The sequence below is a fragment of the Lissotriton vulgaris genome, chromosome 9, assembly GCF_964263255.1.
Source record: "Lissotriton vulgaris chromosome 9, aLisVul1.2, whole genome shotgun sequence".
Taxonomy (NCBI): domain Eukaryota; kingdom Metazoa; phylum Chordata; class Amphibia; order Caudata; family Salamandridae; genus Lissotriton; species Lissotriton vulgaris.
The window spans coordinates 1,231,163,269-1,231,191,023 of NC_141697.1; the positions used below are offsets into that span (position 1 = coordinate 1,231,163,269).

The window sequence follows — 27,755 nt, forward strand, 5'->3', positions numbered from 1 at the left end:
CTTGTTCTCCTTCATTGGCTGAGTACTTTCAAAGGCACCTCAAAAGGCAACTTTTTAAAACTTCTTTAACTTCTTAAAACTCTATTGGGAAATTGTGCTTTTGAATGCACATTTCATCCAACAAATTGGGCCCGATTCACAGAACTAACTTTAGACAAAATCCTAAACTTACTACTTTTGGTATTCACAGAAGTTAGGATTTTGTCTTAAGTTTGTCTTAGGTCTGTCTTAAGAAAAACTTAAGACAAAATCCTAACTTCTTTTAGGTTTAGGATTTTGTCTTAAGTTAGTTCTGTGAATCAGCCCCTACATTTTAGGCCTGGCCGGCAGAATCTTTCATATTGGCCAAAAACATTATAATAAAAACAGGTATACACATACAGGAGCATACGGCCCGTCTTCATCAACCATGTGTCTGTTTACGTCATTGACTTCCTGCTTTCACCTAATACAGCATTTCCGTGTGAACTTCCATCTTTAAAAATAGTCCACTTCAATGCCTGTGTTGGTGGTCCAATCTCTGCTTTTATTTCATGTTTTTGTTTTATTTATTTATATTTATGACGACTCATTCTTAGGTTTTTATGTCAAATATATGCAGCAACCTTTGGACAGAAACATTTGTATTTTTATTACTTTTCAACCTGCTGTGCCAGTCAAATATGTTTGTGAAAAAAAACAGGGGCCTGCCAAGGCCAGGCCTGTTGGTTTTGTCATTGACTCTCGAAATACAAGTTCCTCCTTGATTTGAGGTAACCGAGAAGTACATGTATTGACGGTTTACAACAAAGTAGCCAGAAGTAGGCAATATATTTCATTTGTAGAAAACCAACATATTAAGCAATAATTTGAATTAAAATTGATTGATGTTCAAAAATATATTAAAGTTTTAAATCCAAATAACAACATTGGCAAGATTAGTTTGAGAATACTGTGTCAAGTTATAGTGTAGAAAGCGAAAATAAATAGGTGAGCTTAAAAAAAAAAAGGCGACAAAACAAAAGAAGGAATGAAAAAAATTAAGTGCAACAAAGGTTAGTGTAGAAGGGAATGCGAACAAAACAGAAATCAGATTAAATAAAGAGGACAACAGTAAACATCCCAGCCCTACAAGCCTTTCAGGGACTATCTAATGTTTCCTTCAGTTGTGTATACCTCCAAAGGGGACATGCTTCATAATGTACATGTAGCCTTCTGATTTCCTTCTGCAAACCTCGCCTGACTTTAAAATGGCCGCCTTCCCTTACCACGGTGTACGTCACTGCTCCACTGTGGTCTCAAGGGGCAATTTAAGTAGGCTGGCTGGCCAACAAGCCAAGCTTAAAGTTCTAACTATGCGTCTACTGAGGGAAAGGTGCAGCGTAGGGTCAGAAATGAATATTCACGCATAGGTCGACCAAGCACCGTGATCAGTAAAAAAAGCACCATCTTTTAACACCATGAGGTAGGGACGTTGTTCTTTCTCAATGCAGGGTTCACGCCTCTGGAACATCTTGCAAGTGCAACACTAGTCCATCAATAAACACTTGGAACTCGAAAAGCTCCTTATATGATCATTTGTCTAGACACGCCTGCATTGAGGAATATTCAGGCGTGCCTTCAAGTTCATTTACTCCTCCAGAGAACGCTCTCAAGAAATTTACTTTTTGTGACGTTCCGTGTCGCAGGAGCCTGCTCCATATTTACGAGGCAGCACTAAGCCACTTTTTTTGGCTTAATGCTGCCTCGTAAAAATCGTTCCCTTTAACACAGTTTTCTGCGTTAAAGGGGCGTGCGATGGGTGTTGCTGGGGGTGTTCCCAGCAACATCCATGGCTTTTAGACACTTCCCCAGATATACGAGAAATTGTAAATCGGAGGCAGTGCCAAAAACTGATGCCTCCCCAGGGGAGGCGTAAGGAAGGCGCAACGGGGAGAAATATCTTTATTTTGCCTTGTTTTTAGCATAGAAAGAGGAAAAAGCCTCTTGTGATTGTTTTTGTGCAAGAAGGTTTACCTTCCCGCACAAAAATAATCGTTCCCCGCAACACAGGCACCCTTGCACCATGGTGCAAAGGTGCCTGCGTTGTTGCACAGCAGTCCATTATGTGGCGGCGCAGGGGAAAAGGACAGGAATGTGCCGTATCCGTGAGATCCGGCGCATTCCTGCCCTTTTCTTTTGCCATAGGGTAGTGTAGCAGGAAGGCCTGCAGCGCTGCCCTACGGCAAAAGCTCGTAAGTGAGGCACTTGGTTTGCAGTAAGCGCTGTACAAGCACAACAAACATTAAAATAAGCATCATACAGGCTATGGTGAGTCTAAAGGAAAATAAAATCAAAAATATCTACTGTGCAGTGCAATTAGGAACACTACCATGGCCACATCTGTAAAGATCGAATCCACAACGCCTTTTTTCCGAGAGAATCTGTCTGGTCTCCTGAGGAGTTACAATTCCCGAAGGAGGCTCGTGGAGTCCAACACCTGGACATGCCACACTGCCCCGTTCTCCTCTCTCAGACAGGCCTGGATCAGCATTGTCCAACCATGACCCTGTCCTCTTCCGTCGCACTGGGACTCTTGAGCAGCTCAGGGCAGCCATTTTGTTTGGCATGGGCACAAGGTTCCGCCCCTCAGAGTGGAAGAGACAGCAAGAGGGCCGTTCCGCGTGCTTTCAATGGCCCTTTATCGTCCTGGTACCGGATCAAGCTGACTCCTTTGGACCACTGCAGTTGTGGGGTCTTGGACGCGTGCACCCCTTGTTTGGAACACGTGCAAGGCTTATGTAAGTTTGTCATCGACCTCCCTCCCTTGCAGAAGAGGCAGGGCATTCTGGCAATCTCAGGCAGAGCTGAAAAAAATAAAAACAAAACATCACGTGGGTGGGTGGCAACTTCTGAATGGTCAGACTCCTGAATCCACGGCTGTCGCAATATGAGCAGCATGCGCAGTACAAACATAGGGGCACTACCGGAGCGTCACTTTTTCTGAAAGTCCAGTGACATTGCTCTCTACCCCATATTTACAAGTTGGCATTGAGCCACTTAGCATGGTTTAACACAGACTTGTAAATATGCCCTTACCCCAGCAGTCTGCAGCAGCAAAGGGGCGTGCAAGGGGTGCTGCAGTGGCCGTTCCGCTGCAACATCCATTGCTTTTTGAGGCTGCCCTCAACCTGGTCTTCGGATGGTGATTCGAGGAGAAATGATTCATTTCTCCTTCGAGTTTGCTCTTTGGATGTGTTCTGCATTCTGCAGCACCTATAGAAACAGCAAATCATCATTAAAGATTGTTTATGTGCAGAAAGGTGCCCCTTCTTGCATATAATCAATTGCCTCTGAAGCTTAGGCACCCTTGCAGTATGGCGCAAGGGCACCTGCGCTGAAACTAGGCAGCTTGTTTAGCGCCAGCGCTAGGGGAAGAGCAGGGGTGCACCATAATTTGTAAATACAGTGCATCCCAGAGTTTAAAAAATGTTGGAGCGCGGCGTTACCAATTTTGGATTAACACAGCGCTCCAACATTTTATTGTAAATATACCCCATAATGTACTGCTTGATTGCATGCAGAAGGGAAATTCCTGAAATTTTAAAAGTTGTCTGTCAAATACCATGACTTTTTTAGTAATTCAGGGAGTGGGATGCCATGACCCTACTGTGCACTTTTTTAGGTCTCGCCTGTCAATGCGCTTGCGAGAATATAGGGGCTTAAACAGAGCTTAACCATCGGGGCGATTCCATGCAGTGCCCGTTAAAAGCAAGCTCAATGCGCAAGCACATTGACCTAAAATGCGCGTGCACATGTAAGCCAGCCATCTGCCACCAGCAGCTTCACTTCAGTTGAAAGGCATCCGCTCCGCCCCCTGCTGCATTAAAGGCTTTCGGCCGTGTCGCATTTCTCCTCCCCCCTCCCCACAGCAATGCCAAGAGCTTTCACTTTCACGGCCGCCAGGCCCTGTCTCTCGTTTCTCCTCCCCCCTTCCCCCTTCCCCCTCCCCCCTCCCCACTCGCTCATCAAAGGCTGCTCACTCTCCTTCTCCCCCGCCCCCACCCCATCCGACTTGTCTTCATTTCGCGCCGATTTTTTTTTGGGCCGTTTCTCCACCCCTGTCCCCACTCGCTCATCAAAGGCTGCTCACTCCCCTTCTCCCCCACCCCTTCTGACTTGTCTTTATTTTGTGCCGATTTATTTTCCGGCCGCCAATGCTTGTTTTTATTTTCTACTGATTGTTTAGATCTCGCTTATTTCTCCGCAGCTTAATGAATAGTTGCCTCTTGCAATATTACTGTATCAGCCACGGTTCAGGAAATAACACTTCACTCGGAAGCAGACTTGTGCTTGCTTATTCCCTGATGGCATCCAATGTATAATCATTCATTTGTGAATTCATTCTTACCCCTCCGAATGTTTATTCCTCTATTTGTGTGCACATTGCCTCGAATATGTGGGCAGCTGTGGGGCAGCTCAGGAGGCTATGTACCCTCACAGTGGCACCTTCAAGTCAAGGGTTGGAAACCTTTCATCCTTCCCGAGTCGATACAAAGAACACAATTTCCTTGTGTAGTCATGCATAGCCTTTTACCCTTCGTATCTCGATACGGACTTGGGGTTGTCCATGCAACTGCTGTTCAGTTTGCGATGAGTCTTGTACAATCATTATTTTATAATTTGTCATTATGCATCAGGCCACGGTCAGGAGCTATAAGGAGTTCTGGAAATAATGTCTTACTAGTTACCTGTTGGTTCTGGTGTGACCGGCTTTGCACAGAGAGGTTCGGACCTCAAACATTAAAAATATTTGTTTTGAAAACGAGGTAAAACTATACATGTTTTGCAGGCAGTTCGTCACCAGAATTGACAAACTATTCCCATACTTAACTCCCTTGCATAGGACCTAGGAGCATCGCTTCTCCACATCAGTAAATCCTTTCTTTCCCTATCGAGAGTGTGTCCACTCCATCTGGATGTTCTAGAGCTCAGAGTTCCAGAGCCCATGCAGCACTTGTAAGCAGCTTAGAGTCCTCCCTCCTAAGGGCTTCCCGCGTCCCACATGGTCTTTGCAAGTCTAGATTGCCAACACAATACCAACCATGGAAAGAAATCAGACAGCAACGTGACCTCATACTGGGCAAAAACACCAGCCGTGGGCAGGATACCCGGATTATGAATATAGAGAACATGTGAACTGTACAGTCAGGACATTTGGTATTTCAAAGCTGCTTGGTAGAATTTAGATTTAGGCAATGCCATTTTTAGGTTTGGAGTTAGCCAATACCTTTTTATTTCACTAAAACTATATGTATAATCTACTAACTTAAAGGCCCTTTTATACAGCTCTCTTCATCCCTTTGTCTGTCGTTGTGTTGTTCACATTTTCTTTCCACCCACAACAACATACAGCAAAGGGTCAGCCTACTTTAAGTCACTGGCTAATTTCATTTTTAGTGACTGCACCTTGCTGTCTGCAATAAGCGCATGTGCACACAAGGTAGTACCCTTCAGTGCCCTTGTTTTTGTTTTTACTTAAGTATTATTAATTTAATCAGCAGGATACTTTTTCCAGCTCTCTGTGTAAGCACAGGGCACATTGCAGCTTTATCAGTTCCTATCTCTTGCCAATGCTGTTGCAAATTCCTTTGGAAGGTACCTTTGTTTATCTCAGTGCTGCTATTTCACAGCATACCATATTGTGTTCCTGAACTCGGTTTCACCAATTGTTCTTTAAAAAAACGCTGCCTGGTGAGAAAACTAAACTTCATTGTGTTAAATGTGCACCACACTTGTTACGCCTTTATTTAAATGTAGGTGAGATGCAATTTGAGCTTTAGTATCCAATATTGCATACTGTGAACTCTCTTTCCTTCCTTCTTTCCATCTTCTTTCCTTCTTTGTTTCTTTTTCCTTTTCTCCAATTTTTTGCATTGCTTCTTACCTTTTTGTATTCTTTCTATCTTTCTTACCTTCTTTTTTGCCATCGCTCCCTCTTTCTTTCCTTCTGGGTTTGACTCCTTCTTTGCCTTTTCTTTCCTAGTTTCTTTTGTTCTTTTCTCCTTTTTTGCTTTGTTTCCTTTTTTCTTTCCTTCTGTAATTCTTTTTTACATTCTTTCCTTTTTTCATTTTTACTGGTTTCTCTCATTCCTTCTTTCTTTCCTTCTCTTTTTCTTTATTTTCCTTCTATGTTTTGTTGTTGCCTTCTTTCCTATTTTTTCATTCTTTCTTTCTTTTATTCCTTTTGCCTTCTTTTTTACCTTTTTGCTTTTTCTGCTTCTTTCTTCATTTCTTGCCTTCTTCATTCTTTTTCATTTTTCCTACTTTTCCTCTTTCCTTTCCTTTCCTTTCCCTTCTTTCTGTCTTTCTTTCATTCTTTCCTTCTTTCCTCCTTTCCTCCTTTCTTCTCTTTCCTTCTATCTTCCTTTTTGTCTTCCTTGCCCTCCTTCCTTCCTTTTTTGTCTTTCTTCTTCCCTTTTTTGTCTTCCTTCCTTCCTTCTCTCCTTCCTTTCTGTCTTCCTTTCTTTCTGCTGAGTTCACGTGCTCCAGCTTTGGTTGGAACTTAAGTGAATCTATCGATCGCCCTCCCTCGATCTATCTATCTATAGCCCCTCACTATATCTATCTATCGCCCTACTCTATCTATCTATAGCCCCTCACTATATCTATCTATCGCCCTCACTCTATCTATTGCCCTCCCTCTATCTATCTATCGCCCTCACTCTATCTATCCCATCACCACAGCATCACTCAGCACCACCACAGCATCACTCAGGGGCACCACAACCTCACTATACGCTACCACAGCATTACTGAACGCCACAGCATCACTCGTCACCACCACATCACTCAGCGCCACCACAGCATCACTCAGCACAACCACAGCATCACTCAGCACAACTACAGCATCACTCAGCGCAACCAAAGCATCACTCAGCGCAACTACAGCATCACTCAGCGCAACCACCGCATCACTCAGCGCAACCACCGCATCACTCAGCGCAACCACCACATCAGTCAGCGCAACCTCAGCATCACTCAGCGCAACCACAGCATCACTCAGCGCAACCACAGCATCACTCAGCGCAACCACAGCATCACTCAGCGCAACCACAGCATCACTCAGCAACAGACAAGTCAACGCCGTCTCATCATCGTGTTTCAGCATCCTACGCATGCTCCGAAAGATCTTGCGTTGGATCCCCACCGAAACCAGGAAGACAGTCCCCCAGGCACTCGTCACCAGCCGACAGGACTACGGAAACACCCTCTACACTGGAACCACAGCCAAACTGCAGAAAAGACTCCAACGCATCTAGAACGCCTCCGCACGACTCATACTGGACATCCCCCGACACAGCCACATCTCCGGACACCTGAGAGACCTGCACTGGCTCCCCGTCAGCAAGAGAATCACGTTCTGTCTCCTCACCCACGCACACAAAGCCCTCCACGACCTGGGCCCCAGGTACCTCAACATACGCCTGACCTTCTACACTCCCACCCGTCAGCTACGATCGACCAGCCACGCCCTTGCAGCCGTTCCACGCATTCGAAGAGCCACCATGGGAGGAAGATCCTTCTCCTACCTGGCAGCCAAGACCTGGAACTCCCTCCCCATCCACCTCCGTCTTACCCAAGACCACCTCTCCTTCAGGAAGCAACTTAAGACCTGGTTGTTCGAGCAGTAGCGGACCCATCTCCCCCAAGCGCCTTGAGACCCTCCGGGTGAGTAGCGCGCTGTACAAATTTCTTGATTCATTGATTGATTGAACCGCAGCATCACTCAGCACAACCACAGCATCACTCAGCGCAACAACAGCATCACTCAGCTCAACCACAGCATCATTCAGCGCAACCACAGCATCACTCAGCACCACCACAGCATCACTCAGCACAACCACAGCATCACTCAGCACAACCACCACATCACTCAGCGCAACCACAGCATCACTCAGCTCAAACACAGCATCATTCAGCGAAACCACAGCATCACTCAGCGCAACCACACTATCACTCAGCACCACCACAGCATCACTTGTTCAAATATGTTCTCTCCCAGCTTTATTACAAATGGCACAAAAAAATGTTAAGTAATGCTATACGTGTCACATTTGCAAATTCTATAAATATTGGCATTTACAATAACAAAATGAATACATTTGCTATTATAAAAACATAAACATAACTTAAAAAATTATTAGATTACAAGACCAATAGCTCCAACTTTTCTAATGCGAGACCTATTGCATTTCCAATGCTCATTTTAATTTATTTTTTAAATGTACCCTATTGTCATTTTGTGGCTCTGGTTACTAACAATGACACGCTTCTTTTTAAAAATGGGGGCGAAGAGTTCATTTACGGATGGCCCCATCGTCTCATTTAGAGTCAGAGGTCCTGCTGGGCTTCCAAAGTCCAAGCCTTGCCTTCACTGTGCGAAACCCTTAACCTGATGGCGCATGCAGCATAGGGCCACCAGATCGCAGTGGCGGTAGCCAAAATGTGTGTGCAAGTCTCTCACCTATGCCACGGCCAGTGTCAGCACACAATACTCCAAAAGGCCAGCCCTCAGTGAGCACTGCATTCACCCTGCATACCCTGATGAAGGCCACTCAGCCCTCTATGAACAGAAACATGTTCACCGAAGAGAGGCATGTATACAGCATCCTTAACAACAATACCATCAGGGGCTGATTCTGCAACTCTCAGCCAATGGAAGCACACTGATGAACGTGTACCCACCTTCAGCACAAGAAGCAACCGCACTCAGCAACACTAACACTCTCCTAACTGGGCCTGGTAGGAAAAACAATGAACTCTTCCTGCTGAAATAATGCATCACATTCTAAACGTGGCCTCTTGAACATTAGGCTTCATGCAAAGCAAGTCAGGCCCTTGTGAAACTCCTACATCATTAAAGATAATCAAACAGAACTCTTGGGAATGCTATCTTTCCTTAAAAGGAAAGAATGGAAAATTCCTGTTCATCAGAACCTATGCATTATTTAGAAGTAAATAACATTACTGTCCTTTTTCACTAAGGTTTTCATCTACAACACAACACTCAAACCTGTACGAAGTGCTAGAGACATCCTAAAAACCTGAGATGGAAATAACTGAGGCCTCCTACTCCTTTAAGGCCTGTCCCCAGGCTTTGGGACAGTCACCCAAAACCTCTTCCTTTGCCCCCTCAGAGAAAGACTCAGACCACAACACAACTCTGGTTAGTTATATAGTTATATGCTTTTAGTAATCAGCACGGCACAAGTGGCATGCTGCGTTGGTTACAAAAACTTACAATATTGAAAAAATTGAGTTTTGTGAGCTGCGCCTTTCTTATCTTCGGCACCGCTCTCCAAACTCTGGGGCAGATTTACAAGCCCCTTGCCCTCCTTTTACGCCGCCGTTGCGTCACTTTTGTGTCGCAGCGGTGCCGCAAAAGATGCGCCATGGTGTGGGGTACTGACAACGTGACCCATCTGGTAGAGGTGTGTCACGTTGTAAAGCTGTGCGCCAAGGAGGCGTTTCTGCGCAGGGGGGGCATTCTGGCGCAGGAACGCCTCCTTAAAGTGGCTGAGAGAAATCTACAAGATTTCACTCAGTCACTTTTGGGCCCATGCAGAGTCAAAACCCTGCGCCTGCTTCAAGCAGGTGTAAGGATTGATGCAGCATTGTAACAATAGGGTCCCCCAGAGCCTTGCTGGAGCTGTGTCACGCTTGCGACGCAACTCCAGCAATGCACCGCTTTCACGGCACAGATGCGTCACGCATCTGTGCCGTTTTTGCCCCATGGTGCGCTGCATTGTAAATGCGGCCCATCCAGGGTGGCGGAGGCATGGCGCAAAATAACTGGCGCATCCCTGCTGATATGCAGGGATGCGCCAGTTATTGTAAATCTGCCTCTCTATGTTTTCAATATTATATGCTTTCTGCAGCGGCACACTTTAACAATTTTATTTATTTATTTAGAACATTTATGGAGCACGACAGCTGCCCCAGCCAAGGGGCGTCCCGGCGCTAGAAGCAAAACAGCAGCAAAGATACGAAAGACGGACTACACAGTAGGAAAGAGAAAGGTTTTAATAGCTCTCCTAAACTGAGTAAGATTGTCAAGGCCACAAATATGAGAGGGCAGAGAATTCCAGAGAACGGCTGCTCTGTAACGGAAGGAACGACCTCCAGCACAAACTTTCCTGACGCGAGGGACCCGCAACAAATGTTGGCCCATAGAGCGCAGCTGGCGGGGGGGGCATAGAATGAGAGCAAGTCTGCTAGGGAACCAGGGGATCCAAGCCTCAAAATTTTGAAAGCTATACAGAGTGCTTTAAACTCAGTCCTTTGAGCCACGAGCAGCCAGTGAAGGCGACGGAGACTGCCAGACACTGAGCATACTCTACGAAAGCCGAAAAGAGCTCTAACTCCGGCATTCTGCACTCTCTGTAACCTTAGCACTTCTGCCTTATTTACCCCTAGGTACAGAGAGTTCACATGATCTAGCCTAGAGATAATCAGAGACTGTATAATGAGCTGTCTGGTCGGAGCATCGAAGAAGCCCAGGATCGGTAGCAGCCCACGGAGGAGACCAAAACAGGTACCCGCTACCTTCTTTGTTTGAGTCTGGAAACTAAGCGAAGAGTCCATCCAGACCCCTAAGTTCCTTACCACCTGTTTAGGAGGGGGAGGGGTGCCTACATTCTTTGGCCACCAGTGCTCATTCCATAGCCCGTGGTCCTTTCCCACCAGCAACACCTCCAACTTACTAGCATTTAGCTGGAGGCAATTGGCTGTCATCCAGTCGGCAACTACCGCAAGATCACCTTGGAACTTAGAGGCATTGTCCCTAGAGTTACCAGATAATGCCACCACCAGCTGCGTGTCATCGGCGTAGGAGACCACCGTCAGCCCTCTCCTCTTGGCAAAAACAGCCAAAGGTTGTACATACAAATTAAAGAGCAGAGGACTCAGAGATGGACCCTGTGGTACTCCGTGCTTGATGGGGAACAAAAAGGGGGAGCAGTCACCTGGTAAGACCTATCTGAAAGAAATGACGCAAGCCATTTCAAAGCAAGGCCTCTTTCAACCGACGCAGCAAGTTGGCGTGGGACACCGTATCAAACGCGGCACTGAGACCCAGAAGGATCAGTGCCAATGTCAGTCCTGCGTCCAGTGCTGCCCAAAGATGTTCTTGAACCGTCAAAAGCGCAGCCTCTGTACCATGGCCAGCACGAAATCCATTTTGCGAGGGGTCGAGTATATTATTGCTGGTCAGGTGGTCCGAAAGAATGGAATCGATGTATGCTTCCACAACTTTAGCAGTCCAGGGGAGCAATGAAATGGCCTGAAATTCTCTGTTTTTTGGCATCCAGAGAAGGTTTTTTGAGCAATGTCAATACTCTGGCCTGTTTTCATGCTGTAGGGACAGTCGCTCGGCTAAGTAATTTATTTACCACTTTGCCAAGAGAGGACGAAATAGTGGGTAAAATTCTCCTAAAGTGGTCAGGTTTCACAGGATGGGCCGATGAGCCTGATTTGATTTTTGCACAAAGCGGAAGTAGCTGATCCTGCTCAATCTGAGGAAATACCTGAGTGGCTGCGCTTTAATTTTCTTCAAAGTAGGTGGGGGTATGAGACCACAGCTTAAGAAGGAGTCTTCAAAACCCACCTAAGGTGGCTACTAACTGCTCTCCTCCATGGCAGCCGAGGCTGCTTCAGAGCACCGCCAGTGGCGCAGCTGCTCCGCATGCACTGACCATCCAGACTCCACCCGCCTACGGTCCTGACAGTCTTGAAACCAAGACTTCAAGTTTTCAAACACACGGCCGGTAACGGAGGCCATATTTTGTGCCTTGTAGAACCTTTTGTTCGACGCCGACTGGAGTAATCAGTGGGGGAGCTACATTTAGCCTGTCATCTCTATTACATATGCTAAAAGCTATCCTGTGGTTGTGAAATTGTCATGTCATACCATTTAGCCTGTAGGGAAAGTTTGAGATGGAGATTACACTCATCTCTAGCTGTACATACGTTTCTGTGCGGTGTGTTCACTCCACCCCAGGCCATATCCATTGGTCGCCAGACTTTATAAATCCGGCCTTCAGGTTCTCAAAAAAAAAAAAAAAGCATCTGCATAGGTCTCACATTTGCATAGTAAATAACAATGCATTTTTATTTATGTGTTTTGCAAACCTGCAAGCTGTGCGTAAGCATGCACTTTGAAGGTTTTCTCACAATTTTAAAATGCTAATAGCTCAAACTCTCGCAAATACGAGAGCTATTGCTTTGCAAATGTTTGTTTCCTCTATTTTGCAGCAGACATGGAAAGAGGAAATCGCCCGCATTGATTGTTTTGTCCTTTCCTGCACAAAAACAATCGCCCCTAAAAATGCAGATAACCATGCGCTATGGTGCAAGGGCGCCTGCGGTGGCCCACGGCAGCCATTTGTGCGCCAGCGCCGGGAGAAAGGATAGAAATGCGCAGTCTCTGATCGATATGGCTCATTCCCGCCCTTTTCTTTTGAAGCAGCAAGAAGGGCTGCGGCGCTGCCTTTGCGTCAAAAGATTGTAAATGAGGCCTTCAATATCTTGATTCACAGTGCTTCCTTTTGTCGGTTCCATGTTCTTTCTACCTGGAATCCCGTGCTGTGCTCCATCGCTCCCCAGAGCTAGATGTGTGCTTTCAAAATACCTCAGATAAAAGAAAGAAAAAGTGATGTCATTTTCTGCAAGTGTGGAGTTTATTATTATTGTGTTTTTTTTGCAGTCTGTCACTCCTCTCTCTCTGTCTCCCTCATGCATACACAATCTAGAGACATATCATAAAAAGAAAAATCTGCAGCTATTAAAAATCTATTAAACTGAAAAAAAATAATATGTAAGCAAATTCTTTTGTCTGAAAATATCTTACACTTAAAGATATCCCAATGGTGATATCTTCATTTTTTTGCATTCTTGCCAACCCCAACAATTTAGGTGTCAGGTTACTGTTTTTAAAATCTTGCCTGCGCCAGCATATGCAAGTGCATGCGCTCTCGCTTGCAAGGCTCTCGTGTGCTATATTGGCCTTGGAACTAGCCCATTGCTTAAAGGCTCGTTTGCACCGTTGTCATTCTTTGCTACCTTCTAATTGGGCAGCGCTTGCCATGCATCACTTCCTTTTCTTTCGGTGGCGCATGGACCAACTACAGATTAATTAAATTTAAATAGTGTCCCTCCGCTGGCCATCTGCTGCTCACGATGTGATTCAGGTTTTATTATTATTTTAAATACTATGATGCGGTCAACACTGGCTGCATCACAGCACTTTTTTTTTACCTTCCCCAAACCACCTCCATCCTTTTTCTTCTCCCGCCCACCCGATACATCCTGTTTCTTGAACCACCCCAACTGCTCAAATGTTGTTTCTTCTCCCTCCTCCCATCCACCCTTCAGACCCTGTTTCTCCTCCCACCTCCCGTCTGTGTTTCTCCTTCATCTCACCCACCCTATCTGATTTCTTCTCCCCCCCCCCCCACGAGGCACATCCTGTTTCTTCTCCGCCACACTCGCCGCATCTTGGGGCATAATACCAAGCAATAGCGATAATTATCGCTATTGCTTGGTTAGAGACAAAAATTTACCGCTGAGCTGCGGCGATTTGTACCGCAAATAAACCTTGGTATTACCAAGGTTGATCGCAAATGCGAGAAAAATCGCCGCAAATGAATGAATATCGCGAAAAAGTCAGCGATATTCATGCATTACTGAGCTAATACTCTTACCCATGTTATCCACCTCCCATTGGATAACATGGCTAATAACTGCTCAGGGCAGGTGTTAGCATTTGGAGATATTCGCGCTTAGCGCGAATATCTCCAAAAGATGGTAATAGAAGATAGCGATGTTAGCAACTGTTCTCAGTTGCTAACATCTTGGCACGCCCACTTTGCATGTCATTAGTGATAAATATCACTGACATGCAAAGTGGGGCCCAAGATGGTCGCTATCTCCTACTAGCTGTCGCTAACTGGTGTTAGCGACAGCTAGGTAATAGGGAGATAATTTTATCTCCTCTTTCTTGTCTTTTAAAGCCAAAAAAGCGGAGATAAACCCCCTTGATAATATGCCCCCTTGTCTCTTCTCCCCACCACCGTTCTCCCATCAATAGGCAGAGGGGATGCCTGATTGGTCTGTGGCCTTTCCCTCTACTTCACATGAAGGTAAGGCCAAGGTGGATTGCCCTTTGTGCCTTCATGGCCCTTAACATATACACATTCCCGAGAGATCTCAAGACAGCTGTGGACAGACACGGTAGGGAAAGAAAGAGGTTGTCATTATTCCCCAGGCCTTGCACTTTTCCTGGGCCCTTCCTTCCTGTTGTAATATTTATTTATAGATTTTAAAGCAAGATTGCACTATTTAATAATGATGGAACTATTAACACACCTAATATCAGTAGGAAGCTCACAGCTGATACAAGCACTAAATGCCGGATCTGAGATGCTCCCCCTTTTCTCTGCAAATGCAATAAACGAAGAATGGAATACTGAACAATGCAAACATTCACCCCAGTAACAAAGATCTGGGTTTAATCCACTGTCCTTTTGCTCACCACGCCACCCCAGTTTGGACCCAGCTATATGCAAATCAGTCTTGACCCTGCTCCTCATGGAAACAGTCCAGACCAAACTGCCATTCAGATCCTCCCTGGACTGTAAACAAGCATCCTGGGACCGGTTTCAGGGCAACACCCCTCATCAGCCAGGCTAGCTTGAATGCAGTGGCTCAGTGAGCACAGGACCCACATCTGGGCATAGCCTGCCAACTTAGGGTGACAAAAGAAAACGCAACAAATGATGGATGGAATGCTGAACAATGCAAACATTCACCCCCGGTTATAAAGATCTGGGTTTAATCTTTTTTTATTTTATTTTAAAGTTTTTATATAGCGCTGGCTAGACCCGGAGGTATCAGAGCGCTTTACATGAGCATCAGAACATAGTTACCGGTTACATCGTTACAAAGGTTACACAGCTATTAGAGCTTGGCAACATAGGAATATTGTAAGGTCGAGATAAAACAATAAGCAGAAATACGTAAGGGGAAAGGCAGGCAAGGGGAAAGATTCAGGGGAGAGGTAACGAGGCGGGAACGCGAAGAGTAGGGTGCCAGACACAGCATGGAAAGAAGAGGGGAAGGGCGACGGGGACACAAACCGGTAGACGAGTCAAAGCAACGTCCAAAGTTCAGTAAGCTGTGATCCAGGGGAAGTGGTATCACTTCCCTATCTCAGTTGTGGGAGGCTCCCTTTACACAGTGGAGGGGTCTCTGAGACTCCAGGCCTACATAAGGGATCCTTCCCCAAAAAGGGGAGAGGGAGTGCTTTGGCAAGGGGTGCCATACCATACCTCAGCTGTGAGTGGCTCCCTTGGCGCAGTGGACTCTCTCAGCGGGTTCGCTGAGACTCCAGAGTATAAATATTGGATCTTTCCCAGCAAGGGGAGAAAGAGTGCTTAGCCAAAGGGCACAAAGGACAGGGGGCTAGGCAGACTAGCAGGCAAGGTGAGAGATTCAGGGGAGAGTGGATAGGAGCTAGGGAAGTAGACAAAGACAGAAAGAGAACTAAATGGAAACAAATTTAAATTAATGAGTTATTATATAGCGCTAGCTAGAACCGAAGGAAACAGAGCGCTTTACATGAGGAACAATAATGTTACAATATACATCAGTTCAAAATTACATAAGTTTCAGGAAAAGCATTTAAAGAACATAGGGGACAAGATGAATGGTGCAAGGAAGGGTAAGGGGATAGGGTAAAGGGGTAGGAGGAAGATAGGACGTAGAGATAAGGGAAAATCTGCCCAAGGTCCGGCTAGGGAGGTGATTGTTCTTTTGCTCTCCATACCATTGGAGAAAATCTAGCCTGGCTGATAAGGGGTGATGCCCATAAACCCCTCTCAGGATGCTTGATTCTGGTCCAGTGAAGACCTGGCCTGACAGTTTGGACTGGACTGTTCCTATGTGAACAGGGTCAAGACTGATTTGCATATGGCTGGGTTTGAAATGGAATGGCATGGGGAGCAAAAAACTGTGTATTTAGGCCCAGATCTCTGCACTGAGGTGAATGTTTACCAGATGTGAGCCCTGTGCTCTCCATGCCCCTGGAGTCAAGCTAGTCTGGCTGATATGAGGTGATGTCCTGAAACAGGTCCCTGGATGCTTGTTTCCGGTCCAGGATGGACCTGGCCTGGCAATTCTGGCTGGACTGTTCTAATGGGGAACAGGGTCAAGATTTATTTGCATTTTTGGCTGGGTTTGAACTGGAGTGGCACGGAGAACAAAAAAACGATGGATTTAGGCCCAGATCTCTGTACTGGGGTGAATGTATGACATTACTCTGCATTCTGTCCATCAATTGTTCTTTTTGCAATAGTTAACCCGAGTGGGACGGGTATGCCCAGACATGGGTCCTGTGCCCTCCATGCCACTGGAGTGAAGCTAACCTGGCTGATGAGGGGTGATGCCCCGAATTTGGTCCAAGGATGCTTGTCGAGGTCTCAGGAGAACCTGGCCTTGCAGTTCCGGCTGGACTATTCCCATGGGGAACAGGTTCAAGACTGGTTTGCATATGGCTGGATTTGAACTGGAATGGCGAGCAAAAACATGATGGCTTTAGGCACAGATCTCTGTACTTAGGTGAATGTTTGACATTGATCAGCATTCTGTCCATCACTTTTTCTTTTTGCATTTCCCTTTTCTCTGCAGCACATTTCTCTTTAACCTCTGTCCTGTGCAGACCTGCCTCAGTTTATTGATCTAGGCCTTGCATTTACAATGACATTCCTGGCTCTGGGCTACTAACCCAGCATTGAGAGTGCTCCTTGAGACTGCTGCTTGCAGACATATAGTGTGCACGCCCACAGACACACACATTCTCTCACTCTCTGTCTCACTCTCATTCTGTCATGACAGTCTAAACGGCATGAAGCACAGTTTGCAAATACAACACTCGTTTGCTGCGATGTTGTGCCTTAAATTCTCAAGCTTAGGCACAATCAACCCATTTTCATTGTTTGCTGCACACTTCCTACTTCTGCCAAGCTGAATACATGCCTCTCTACTACATTAATGTCACAAGTTGTGTGAGAAAAAAACAAAGCGATACTTCTCACTCTTGGGGTCCTACAAGATCAGAATGCACACACCGCCAGTTTGATTGGTGTGTACAGTGTCGGCCAAACATGATATAAACTGTGGCTCGCAAAAGAAAACAAACAAGTGCTCTCTTCAATACATGTTTCCCAGGTTTTTGTGGTGAAACTGGTCATTTCGCCAGGCAGACTCTTCAGATCACCTTTGAGAATAGGAAGACAACTTTCCATTCCAGTGGAGGCTTCAACTATAAAAATATGGTGAGGCGCAGCGGGGCAAAACTCACCATATACCGTGCCCCTAGGTGAGCAGCTCGCTCGTCAATCAGCGTCCATGTGCAGCAAAGAGAGGGACTTCCTTTCTGCTCAGTGGACACCAATACAACGAATCCTGCAGCTGCTCTCATGCTGAGAGCAGCTCCAGGATTGGTGGGAGCAGGCTAACCCAGCACTCCTTTTGAGGCTGAGGGCCCGTGCCAGCAATAACCTGGCTGTTTCACAAGGTATGGTATTACTGGGTGTACAGTGCGCATGTCAGGCTGGCCGTAGCAATTGTGCTGGCCCACCCGACATGCCCACTGCAGGGGCAGCTGCATTCCTGCAATTACAGGAATCAGCCCAACCCAGCCCGGGCACTGCGATGTTTAGGTAAAATGGCATTGACATGACAATTTACTTATTTGTGTGTGCAGGCTGCACTTGCAGCAGGCGGGGCACGGCTCCTCTGCTCAAACGGAGGAGCCACCCTGTTCCACTCCTGAACCTTCTTCACTGAGCAGGGCCTAGAGGGCTGACGCGCAGGAGAGACGCCTTCTCACAGAAGCTTCAGCCCCACCCAAGACAGTCTTCAAACCCAAGCACCGGGTCACACGCAGTACCCAGTATCTATGCTTGCATATTTGCACCGACACCTGGGATTCCAGACACTACTGGCTCTTCTCGCTGGCGAGTCCATTGCTTGCCAGGTTCACCTAGTGATGCTCATGGTAGGGTCAGGTAAGTTAACAGTGGCACTTCTGGTGGGAAGGTACTGATGGGGTGAAGTCGATCAAGCGTCTGCCAGATTGCTGTGAAAAGGCTGCAGGATCACAGCTGCCCACATATTGTGCTGGTGCTACTAAAATACCTTCTGATGGCCATGCCCTGCGAGCAGCACCCACTGGACCCTGCATGCTCTGGAGCCCGGGGAACTGAGAGCAGAGTGTGGTCGAAGATGACACCCACTAAGGGGGCATAGTAGCAACGGCCAGCGATAATGATCGCTGGCCGTGCTTAGCGATAATTAGATTATCGCAGGCTATCTCTGCTTTTTTATCAACAACACGTTACTCCAGGGCGATAAAAATTCCTGAGATAGCAAGATGATCACCCATTTGCAGGGAACACCGCTGGTTTTCCAGTGATGTTCCCTGAAAATGGGCGATAACCTTGCTGATACGACCCACAGGGTCGTATCAGCACAATCCACCCCCCATGTTAGGGGTGGCTATGTCAAGAATTTAGCAGACGTTACTTTTTGGAGAAAACTGCTGTTGGGGCACACTCATGGCCACAGAGAGAACACAGTCTCCCCCCCTAACTGATGCGGTCTGTTCCCATTAGGTACTCTTTCTCTCTTTGTCTACTTCCTCTGCTCAAATCCCCTCTCACCTGAATCTCTCCCCTTTCCTGCTAGTCTGCCTAGCCCCCAGTCCTTTTGTGCCCATTGACTAAGCACGCCTTCTCCCCTTGTTGGGGAAAGATCCATTTCTTATACTCTGGAGTCTCAGCGAACCCGCTGAGAGAGTCCATAGCGCCTAGGGAGCCACTCACAGCTGAGGTATGGTAGGCACCCCTTGCGAAAGCACTCCCTCTCCCCTTTTTGGGGAAGGATCCAGTAAGTAGGCCTTTGAGTCTCAGAGACCCCTCTGAGAGAGTCCGCTGCGTAAAGGGAGCCTCCCACAACAGAGATAGGGAAGTAATACCACTTTCCCTGGGATCACAGCTTTACTGAACTTTGGATGCAGGTTTGACTTGTCTACCGGTTTGTGTCCCCGTCATCCACCCCTCCTCTTTCCATGCTGTGTCTGGCACCCTCCCTCCTCTTTCCCTCCTCCATTCTCTCTCTTCTTCCCCCTGCTTCCACTCCCTCTCCTGAATTTCTCCCCTTGCCTGCTTTTTCCCTTATGTATATGTCCTTTTTGTTTATCTCGACCTTACATGTAACTATGTTTGCCAAGCTCTAATAACTGTGTAACCTTTGTAATGATGTAACCTGCAACTATGGTCTGATACTCATGTAAAGCGCTATAATACCTCCGGGTCAAGCCAGCACTATATAAAACCTTTAAAATAAATTTAAAAAAATAAAATAAAATAAATGCATGTAAGCACCCTTTTGTAAATAGGGCAATATTTTTATCTCTGCTTTTTTGGCTTTTTAAGCCAAAAAAGCAGAGAAAAAGCCCTTGTAAATATTCCCCTAAGTATGGTGTGAAGTCTCTCAGGGGGCTGGCCAAACGCCTTTACATGGTCAGTGAGAACATGAGCAGCAATCCCTGTACTCCACATAGATGTGGTCCTCAAAAGAACTTTCCAACCAATCACCGTGTCTCATTTTATGTCTTCCTGTAAACTAGTTTAGAATGAACCTGGGACACAATTGTAATCTTGAAAATCACCAGGTGGGGATAGTCTGTGTGCACAGTGTACCCATGAGATAGAAAATGTAGATACAAATCATATTTACCAGCCCGCCACAGGTAGGTTGGTTATAAATATGTTCTGCCTCATCAAAGCCTGTGCTAACCCACCAGCATCATCTAGTGATTAGACTTCAAACTCCTCCCAGGCACTACTCCTTTCTTAATATTGTCTTTAAGGAAACCCCTTCTCTTACCCTAAATATGGCCATGCTCTGCTGTGTGGATTGGACGGCCTGCCATCTCTCGGGTCATAGGAGAAACTCTAGCCAATGGAAACATGTGTCTCAAATAATGTGAGAGCTCTCATAACATTTTAGACATTTCATAAATACGAAACAGGTATTCACAGTTTCTCAAAAAGAGGTACCCCCATCTTCTTGAAGAGCAGCACGCTTCAGGCGACACCCAAGAGCTCCTTACAGAATGGCCAGTGCATCGGGCAGGTTGGTCCGGTCGCGCCTTTTACGCTTAGACATCAGGAGGACCAGACATCTTGGAACCAGCATTGTGACGTTTCACTTTTTCTCTGAAGCTCAAAGTTTATTCATTTCCTTCCTAACGTGTTTTAGCAACAAAATACTACTACTACTCCAAATACTCAAAGTAAATGTGGTATGGTAGGCTAGAGCAGCCTTATTAGCATAACTTGTTTTTTTTTATGGTTGATTTACGTATATTTGCAAACCATGACCAAAAACCTCATGTGCTCCGTAGTCGTAAAAGATCCCACTATTGTGAGGTTTTAAGCACAGACTAAATTGGCCATGGGATATTCAAACATCTGATTTCAGACCAACAAAATGAATATCTGGAAAACCCAAGAAGATGAAGAATTGTCCGTTAAACTACTACCCATGATAGGTCAGTCCAGGCCTCGATCACAAAGCGAAGACAGGCGACAAGTAGCCTTCTGTTCGCGACATGAAACAAAGTCAAAGCAGGAGACATATTTCACTCCATGGCCAGACCCTTGAAAAGAAATATGCAAAGGAGAGTATGCCATGAAGAAACAGGAAGCCCACCCAACCAAAAGACTACCCTTAAAGACAGACATGGTCAGGATCCAAGCAGGTTAAGTAAGGGCCCTTCAGACTAATATCCATCAATTAAGGAAGCCTTGAATTGGGGAAAGGGATGGAAAAAGCCAAGGGAGAGCTCCCCCTACCTCAAGGTGTGAGCACCTAACTTAAATCAATCAATGGACAAAGAAAACCCAACTCCAGACCTACAAAATGAAAAAATCCAACCAAAACGGATAGTAGATCAATATCCGATTGGTCCTAAGTGTATCCTTGGAATCATAACACATCACTTGTGTTTACATAAGAGATCACAGACTTGCGCTTTTATATCTGTGGCTAAGGCGCTATACAGATGCTCTCAACATGCAACATTGGGCTTTCTCTCTATCATTGTCATCGAAGAGGGTTTTAGTATATTCTACAGCAATTGCAACAGGGGGTAGTTAAGCACTTCATTGTCAATTCTGATAATGCTTTGCATTTTCAACACACAGGACAGGTCTCCATAAATTAATGTATGTGATCTTTAAGGTGTTACTTTCTCCAACACCCCAGTCTGGGGCCTTACAGAGAGATAAAGTCTGGCACAATTATCAATTTAACCTCAACATTAAATACAGAATCCTCTAATGGTGCCCTCTGACTTAGCCCAGTTTTCAAAATTGTAATCACACAGGCTGGTCTTAATAATTAATACATTTTATTAAAACTTCTCAGTGAACACAATGGCCTTTGGGAGCTGCAGGGTGATGACAAGTAACTTCCTTTTATTACAGTAGGGTGTCAGAGTCAACAATGTGCTCCGACGACACCAAACTAGCTGTATTGGGTCTGGACACTGCCTTTTTCGAGGATGCATGAGCAACTGTGGTTATCGGCCGGGTCGCTCTGAGCGGAGAGGTTTGCAAACGTATGGTCTGCAGCTCCAGCACAGGCGTAGAATTGATTCGAGTGGCTCTCTTCTTTCTTGGAGGTGCAACCAATGTGAATGCACGTGTTTTTGCAGCTTGCAGCTTCTTACCTGTACACCGGGCCTTCTTCAGCACTTGGAAGTCCCCTGTGTCCAAGCTGGCAAACCTCACCCCTAAGCAGCAGGCTTCTCTGGGTGCCTGTGAGACTTTTAGCTTTGGTGGTTTCTCCAAGGGGCTTCTTTGGGTAAGCTTAGGTGCCGTCAGCATGCGCGGTCGGGGTGGCCCCAGGATGTCACCCTTGAATACTGCCGTGCCATAAGGTAATATTATTTCCTCTCTCCTCTGGGATCCCACCTTGCCCATGGGCTTCAGGTGGTCCATGGCCTCTGCTGGGGTCTTAGGCTCAGACTCCATTTTGGCTTTATTCTCTTTCCCTGGGGCAGCAGTCTTGACTCGTGGGGTGGGTCGGGGGTCTCTCGTAACCACAGCTGACTTGCCGAAAGGTAATGAGGAGCCTAGAAGAGCAGCGGTGGCATGCTTGTTGTTGTGTTGAGGTCCAGTCATGGCGGTTGTGTAGGCAGCAGAGGCTTTGTAGCTGTACCGCTGGGTTTGTATACTCCCCACACCGACACTTTGGCCGACAGCATTCCGTTGGCATAGAGCATGTGGTTTCCTGACAGTTGAACCTTCCACCATAAGGTTGATCCCCACGTACTGGGGCACGTCCACTGCAGCCTGGGAGAAAAGGAGGAGGCATTTACTCTGACTTTCTCATAAAGTATACATGTAATTGTATATTTTACATGCAAAGCTATTCATTCCTTATCTCTTAGCACTGCCCTGGAAGAGAAGTAATCAGAGACTCTCAAACTACAGCTTTGGAAGTACCTGTTCAGAAAGTGAGGTGGGCTTCTGAACAAACAGTTTTGGCCTATTGAAAGAAACTCAGGAAGAGTCACTGCTGGAGGTGGTCATGCAGAATGAAATGGCCCATTGAACTCACCATCCAGCGTCTGTGAAGTGACATCATGCGCGCTGCATAACATTTCATATTCTATACTTGCACTCTACACTAACCCAAAAAATGCTGAGCAGAATCATACTGGACTTGGCATGATTCAGAGTTAATATGTTCACTAGTTTTAGAGATATTTCCTTTACAAATCAATCAATCAATCAATGAAACTGGATTTGTATAGCGCTGCTTATCACCCATGAGGGTTTCCAGGCGCTGATTCAAAGGGGTTGATGGTCTTTGAAGAGTCAATTGATTTCACAGCTCAACCGTCAGGAGAAGGAGAGAAAGAACAGGTATGTTGATAGTAGAACAAGAACAAATCATGGGGCATATTATCTAGGGACGGCAATTAATAGCGCAAAGCAAGCTTAGCGCTTTGTTATTTTTCGCCGTCCATTGCTGGAATTTATCGCCCTGGTAACACGTTATTAACAACCCGTTACTCCAGGGTGATATTATTCCAGGGAAATGGGCCAACATCGCTGGAAAACCAGCGATGTTGCACCCAAAACGGGGTTAGCCATGGTGATACGACCCTGTCGTATCACCATAATCCACCTCCCATGTTAGCTATGCCTTAGTCAGGATTTTTTTTTTTTTAACAAAGGGAGGGACCGTGGGGCGAGTTTACTGAGGTGTCATGCTTCATCATTTGAGCCTGCCCATCGTCAGGTCGGCACTGCAATACCTGATGGGCTCCCAAACCGGGGCTCTTTATCAGGTATCTTTTGTTCCTGCTGGTGGGTGCAGTGGGGGCGAGGGGCCTAGTGAGTGTAGATGTGAAGTGTGTGGGGTTAAAATAGGTCAGTTAGTCCTAACAAACCTGTATTGGGGAGTTGGGGAGGTAAACTGCCTAGTATAAAAAGAGTGAGAGGGGCACAGGACTAGTAACGATGTGTCTAATTGTGTATGCCCTGCTCTCAAGTGATCGACATGTTTCGTGCCGTAGGAGTCATATAGATCAGGGCACCTCCTCAGGATCAAGTGGAACGCTATCTGCACTATAGAGGTCAGTAGTAAGTCGAATCTACATGCCCAATCCACAGGTTGTTGACCTGTACAGCAAATAAGAATTACTTGCAACAGTGAGCCGGCGGTATAAAAGGACACCGATTGGGTCTGATGTTAGAACGCTCCTCGCGTTGGACCTACCCTGCCGACAACACCGGGACCTAACCCAATCGGTGTCCTTTTATACCGCCGGCTCCCTGTTGCAAGTAATTCTTATTTGCTGTACAGGTCAACAACAATCAAGGTTGTACTTTTGGCGACAGACAACCAGTGAGATACATGTGCATTTGCTAACATGCTGATCTGTGAGCCTGCTCGCCTATGAATTGCCACATATCCGCTGCACTATACGTCTTCAGTCTTGGGGCTGGCCAATAGGTACATTTGGAGAATTTCTAAGACACCAATGACTTTGGCAGACCAGTAGGTCTAGGCAAGACAGTCACTTGCCTAGATCAAGATAGGACAATAAATAAACACATTTATAATGGATAGTATAAAGGAGTATTAGGTGGGTACAAATGAAGGTGCAGGACTACTATAACACAGCACATACCTGTGAACAGAGGAGATGTGCAAAGATAGTGTGTGCATCTGACAGAATATGAAATGGATATCTACTACTGGAGAGTAGACTGGTAAGTAGTTATGGATAGATACGAAAGGGCAGAGAACAGATGAGATTGTAAAGTACAGCTAGGACTGGGCAGTGATAGATGGATGGTCAAGGATAGCGATCCTAGTATAGGGGACATAGAAGAATGTAAAGTATGTCTAGGACTGGCCAGTGGCAGTGCCAGGAGCAGCAAAAAAATAAAATGACAATAACGGAATGTTATTATCTTTTTATTTTTTCCGCCTGCTGCTGCAGTGCGCGAGAGGGAAAGTCGGAGCTGCAGGGGAGGAGTGATAGAGCACCCCTGAGCACAGTCAATGTTTGGACGGCCCAAGAGGGCCATCCGAAACTGTCATGCGCACTTCCCTGTTCTCCATGCAGGCTGCATTACAACCTGCATGGAGAACATGCCCACCCATCTAGCCCCTTGCTGAGCGGCGTTTCACAGCACTCATATCAATCACAACGCTTCTTTGCAGCTTTGTGATTGGCTTAGGGGTGGGAGCCTGACTGCCTGCTTCCTGTTAAAACCTGGAGTCGGACAAAGGCAGGCAGGAGAGAAAATGCTGGACCGAGTGGGGGCACGTTACTTTTTTCTTTTTTTAAAGCATTCTGCGCCTTCACCCCCACCCGCAAGCTGTGCCAGGCGCCCCTGGCAAGTGGTAAATGGAGTGTTAAGGATATCCATCATAGGATAGGGAACAGAGAAGAATGTAAAGGTACGGCTAGAACTGGCCAGTGGTAGATGGATGGTTAAGGATACCCAAAATAGGATAGGGGACAGATAAGAATAGGAAGCATGGCTAGGACTGGCCAGGCACTTCATTCTAGTCCATATTTTTTGCCCACTATGCCACTCTGGAAAGATACCTGGAATTTGCAAATCAGCCTTGGTCCCACTCAAACAGGAGAAATCCAGCCGGAACTGCTAGTCCAGGTCTCCACTGATTCAGTGTTGAACCCCTTCCATGAACACTTTTTCAAGGAGGTGGCAGCTATTAAACTCTCCTCAGGAAGAGGCACCAATGAGCCACTTTGTATCCTCTTCCACTCTCTATCTACCTTTGTACCTCTGCCTTCTCCGCGTACCAACCTGAACACAATAGTGGTTTGCTTCGATTTGGCCTGGATAGGATTCTGGATGTTAAGGATGGAAGGTATAAGTTGGGATGTATAGGACAGTGGAGATATACTAGTATTCAGCTTTAGCTGTGGAATGACCGTGGGCAGGTAGAGAATCTGTGCCAAGACTGAGGACATTCACTTGCCCTTCCAGCAATCAAACTGTATTTCCTTATCTGGCAGCGCTCTGAAGGTACCCAATGCCAACATGCAGGTTTACAAAAGCACGTCCTTCATTAATAAATGACCAAGTTAATAAAAAAATAAATACACAAATGCAAGTGATGGAAGTTCAGAGGTAACATATGACAGAAAGGACTGAGCCAATGGCTGCTTATAGACAGGATGCTTAATGCCCTGAAGAAGCACAGACAACATAACAAGGATGGGACAGTGGACAGGTACATGTGAAGGACCAGCCAGAACAGAACAAGTGATAGGTAGCATAGTTAGGGAAAGCTAGAACATGACTCTGGAGAGGTTTGTTAGTTAGACATAAGTGGGATGAATCTGAGTATAGAAATAACTCCAGCTGCCCAGCAAAGGACAGCTGGAGTTGGACAAAGACAGTTGGAGTGGTAAGGAACAGCTAGCCCAGTGCACTGGATGCATGGATGGATGATTCAAAGCCAGGGCAAGAGTGTACTGGTTAAGAGGGATGGTAAAGGGTCCTTAAAATAAGACAGTGGATAACCTGGACTGCTAAGTTATATATTGATAGAAATATTGATGTTATTGAGCGACGGTTACCACGAGGGCAGATATATTGGTATTGACACATGGATAGAGTTAGAGGAGCAATATAGACAGATGTTTCGCTAAACAGACATAAAAAGAGGGTGCAGGCTTCTGCGAATGTTCCTCCAAGGGCACTTGCCTGCTTGAATATCAGTTCGAAGCCTCCTATGTCACAGTTGCGATCTTGCTTGCGATCGATCACGACTCGAAGCGTATCCTCCTGCACGCTCCCGCACAGCCTGGTTGTCACCGCTGTGGATGGCGCCATGGTGGGGCTGGCATTGATCTCAATCAGCCAGGGGTGGAAGTTCTCACCAAACATGAAGTCCGCGCCGTACAACTCAAAGCTGTTCTTGCGGAACTCCACCACGTCCTGTGCGGTCTGCATGGCATTGATCACGGCGGCCTTCATACCCGGGATGATGACCTCCGTCCAGACGTCTCGAAACTCCTGCTCCTGCAGATGGACCCGGAACTGCTCACTCGACCACATGTTGTCTGCAGGGACCTGGGGGTGTCGCCTCATGGAGTTCTCAAAGTGCTTCTGAATTGAGTTATTGCAGAGATGGATAGAGCTAGAAAGAGAAGAGAAGGATAACACTTTGCTGCTTTAGTTGTGAACATCAGGGCTCTCTCACCAGCCAAAGCCTGCTAGTACATGGACACTTCTTTTTTTAAGTGAACCACTCACACAATCCCAAGAGGTTCATAGCTTGAACAATAGAGCCAAACAGGTAGGCACAAGCAGGACAGGGCTAATAAGTACCAGAGAGAAATTCAAATATATAATGTATTCTACATGTGTCTCACTTTGCTCAATTTCTACCTGTTGTATTTCTTCTACTATTCACTTATGGGTTCCAGCCAAGAACAAGAACCGTTGCCCTGATTTAGAGTTAGGTGGACAAGGAGCTCCTTCGCAAATGTGACAAAGTAACCTGTCCACAAAACGCTCCGTCCACCGGCCTCATTTAGAGTCAGGTGGACCGTAAGTATTCCGTCGAAAGAGCCCCAGATGGCTCTGTCCACAGAATACCGTCTCTGATTGCCCGACAAATTAGGTGATGTCAGAGGAGGGACCTTATACCAGGCACACTTTTTATGGTGGACAGTGTCAAGTCTTTTTTTTCCTCACTTTCAGCACCAGGAAAAACTTAGCGGTAAGGGACAGAAAAAAAACAATAATGACCCTCACAGCCGGGAAGTAGGCTTCCTGGGTGTGGGGGCATTAGTTTTCTGTTTTTTAAAAACAAAAATCTTTTTAAAAGTTTGACGGCTGCAACCATGGCTGGTAGGACCATTCATCAAACTCTTCCTACATTGACAGGAATCAATATGTCAGAGGTTCTTGTCAATGTAGAGAATTGTCCGCAGAGCTGGTAGACAACTCTAAATTTGGCAAGTGTAGGTACTTTGGGATGACAAAGGCCCTGTCCTCTGACATCCAGATGGAGTAAACTTTGTCCACCAAATTATAAATTAGGTCCTGAGTGTGGATTTAGAAAACTTAGGGGCATATTATCGAGAAACGGCATTAAAATTA

At 46.2% G+C, this 27,755-nt stretch overlaps 1 protein-coding gene across 1 annotated transcript in view; it reads right to left on the bottom strand.

Annotated features, from left to right (window-relative positions):
• Positions 1–606: 606 nt before the first annotated feature.
• Positions 607–27,755, bottom strand: part of TTLL3 (tubulin tyrosine ligase like 3) — a 306,216-nt gene continuing 279,067 nt past the window's right edge. Inside the window, exons 13-15 of the mRNA XM_086939577.1 lie at positions 26,352–26,787; positions 21,818–22,442; positions 607–2,825 (exon numbers count right to left, since the gene is read on the bottom strand). Coding sequence (XP_086795703.1) covers positions 2,608–2,825; positions 21,818–22,442; positions 26,352–26,787 — 1,279 coding nt within the window. The 3' untranslated portion in view covers positions 607–2,607. The remainder of the gene's footprint in view (positions 2,826–21,817; positions 22,443–26,351; positions 26,788–27,755) is intronic.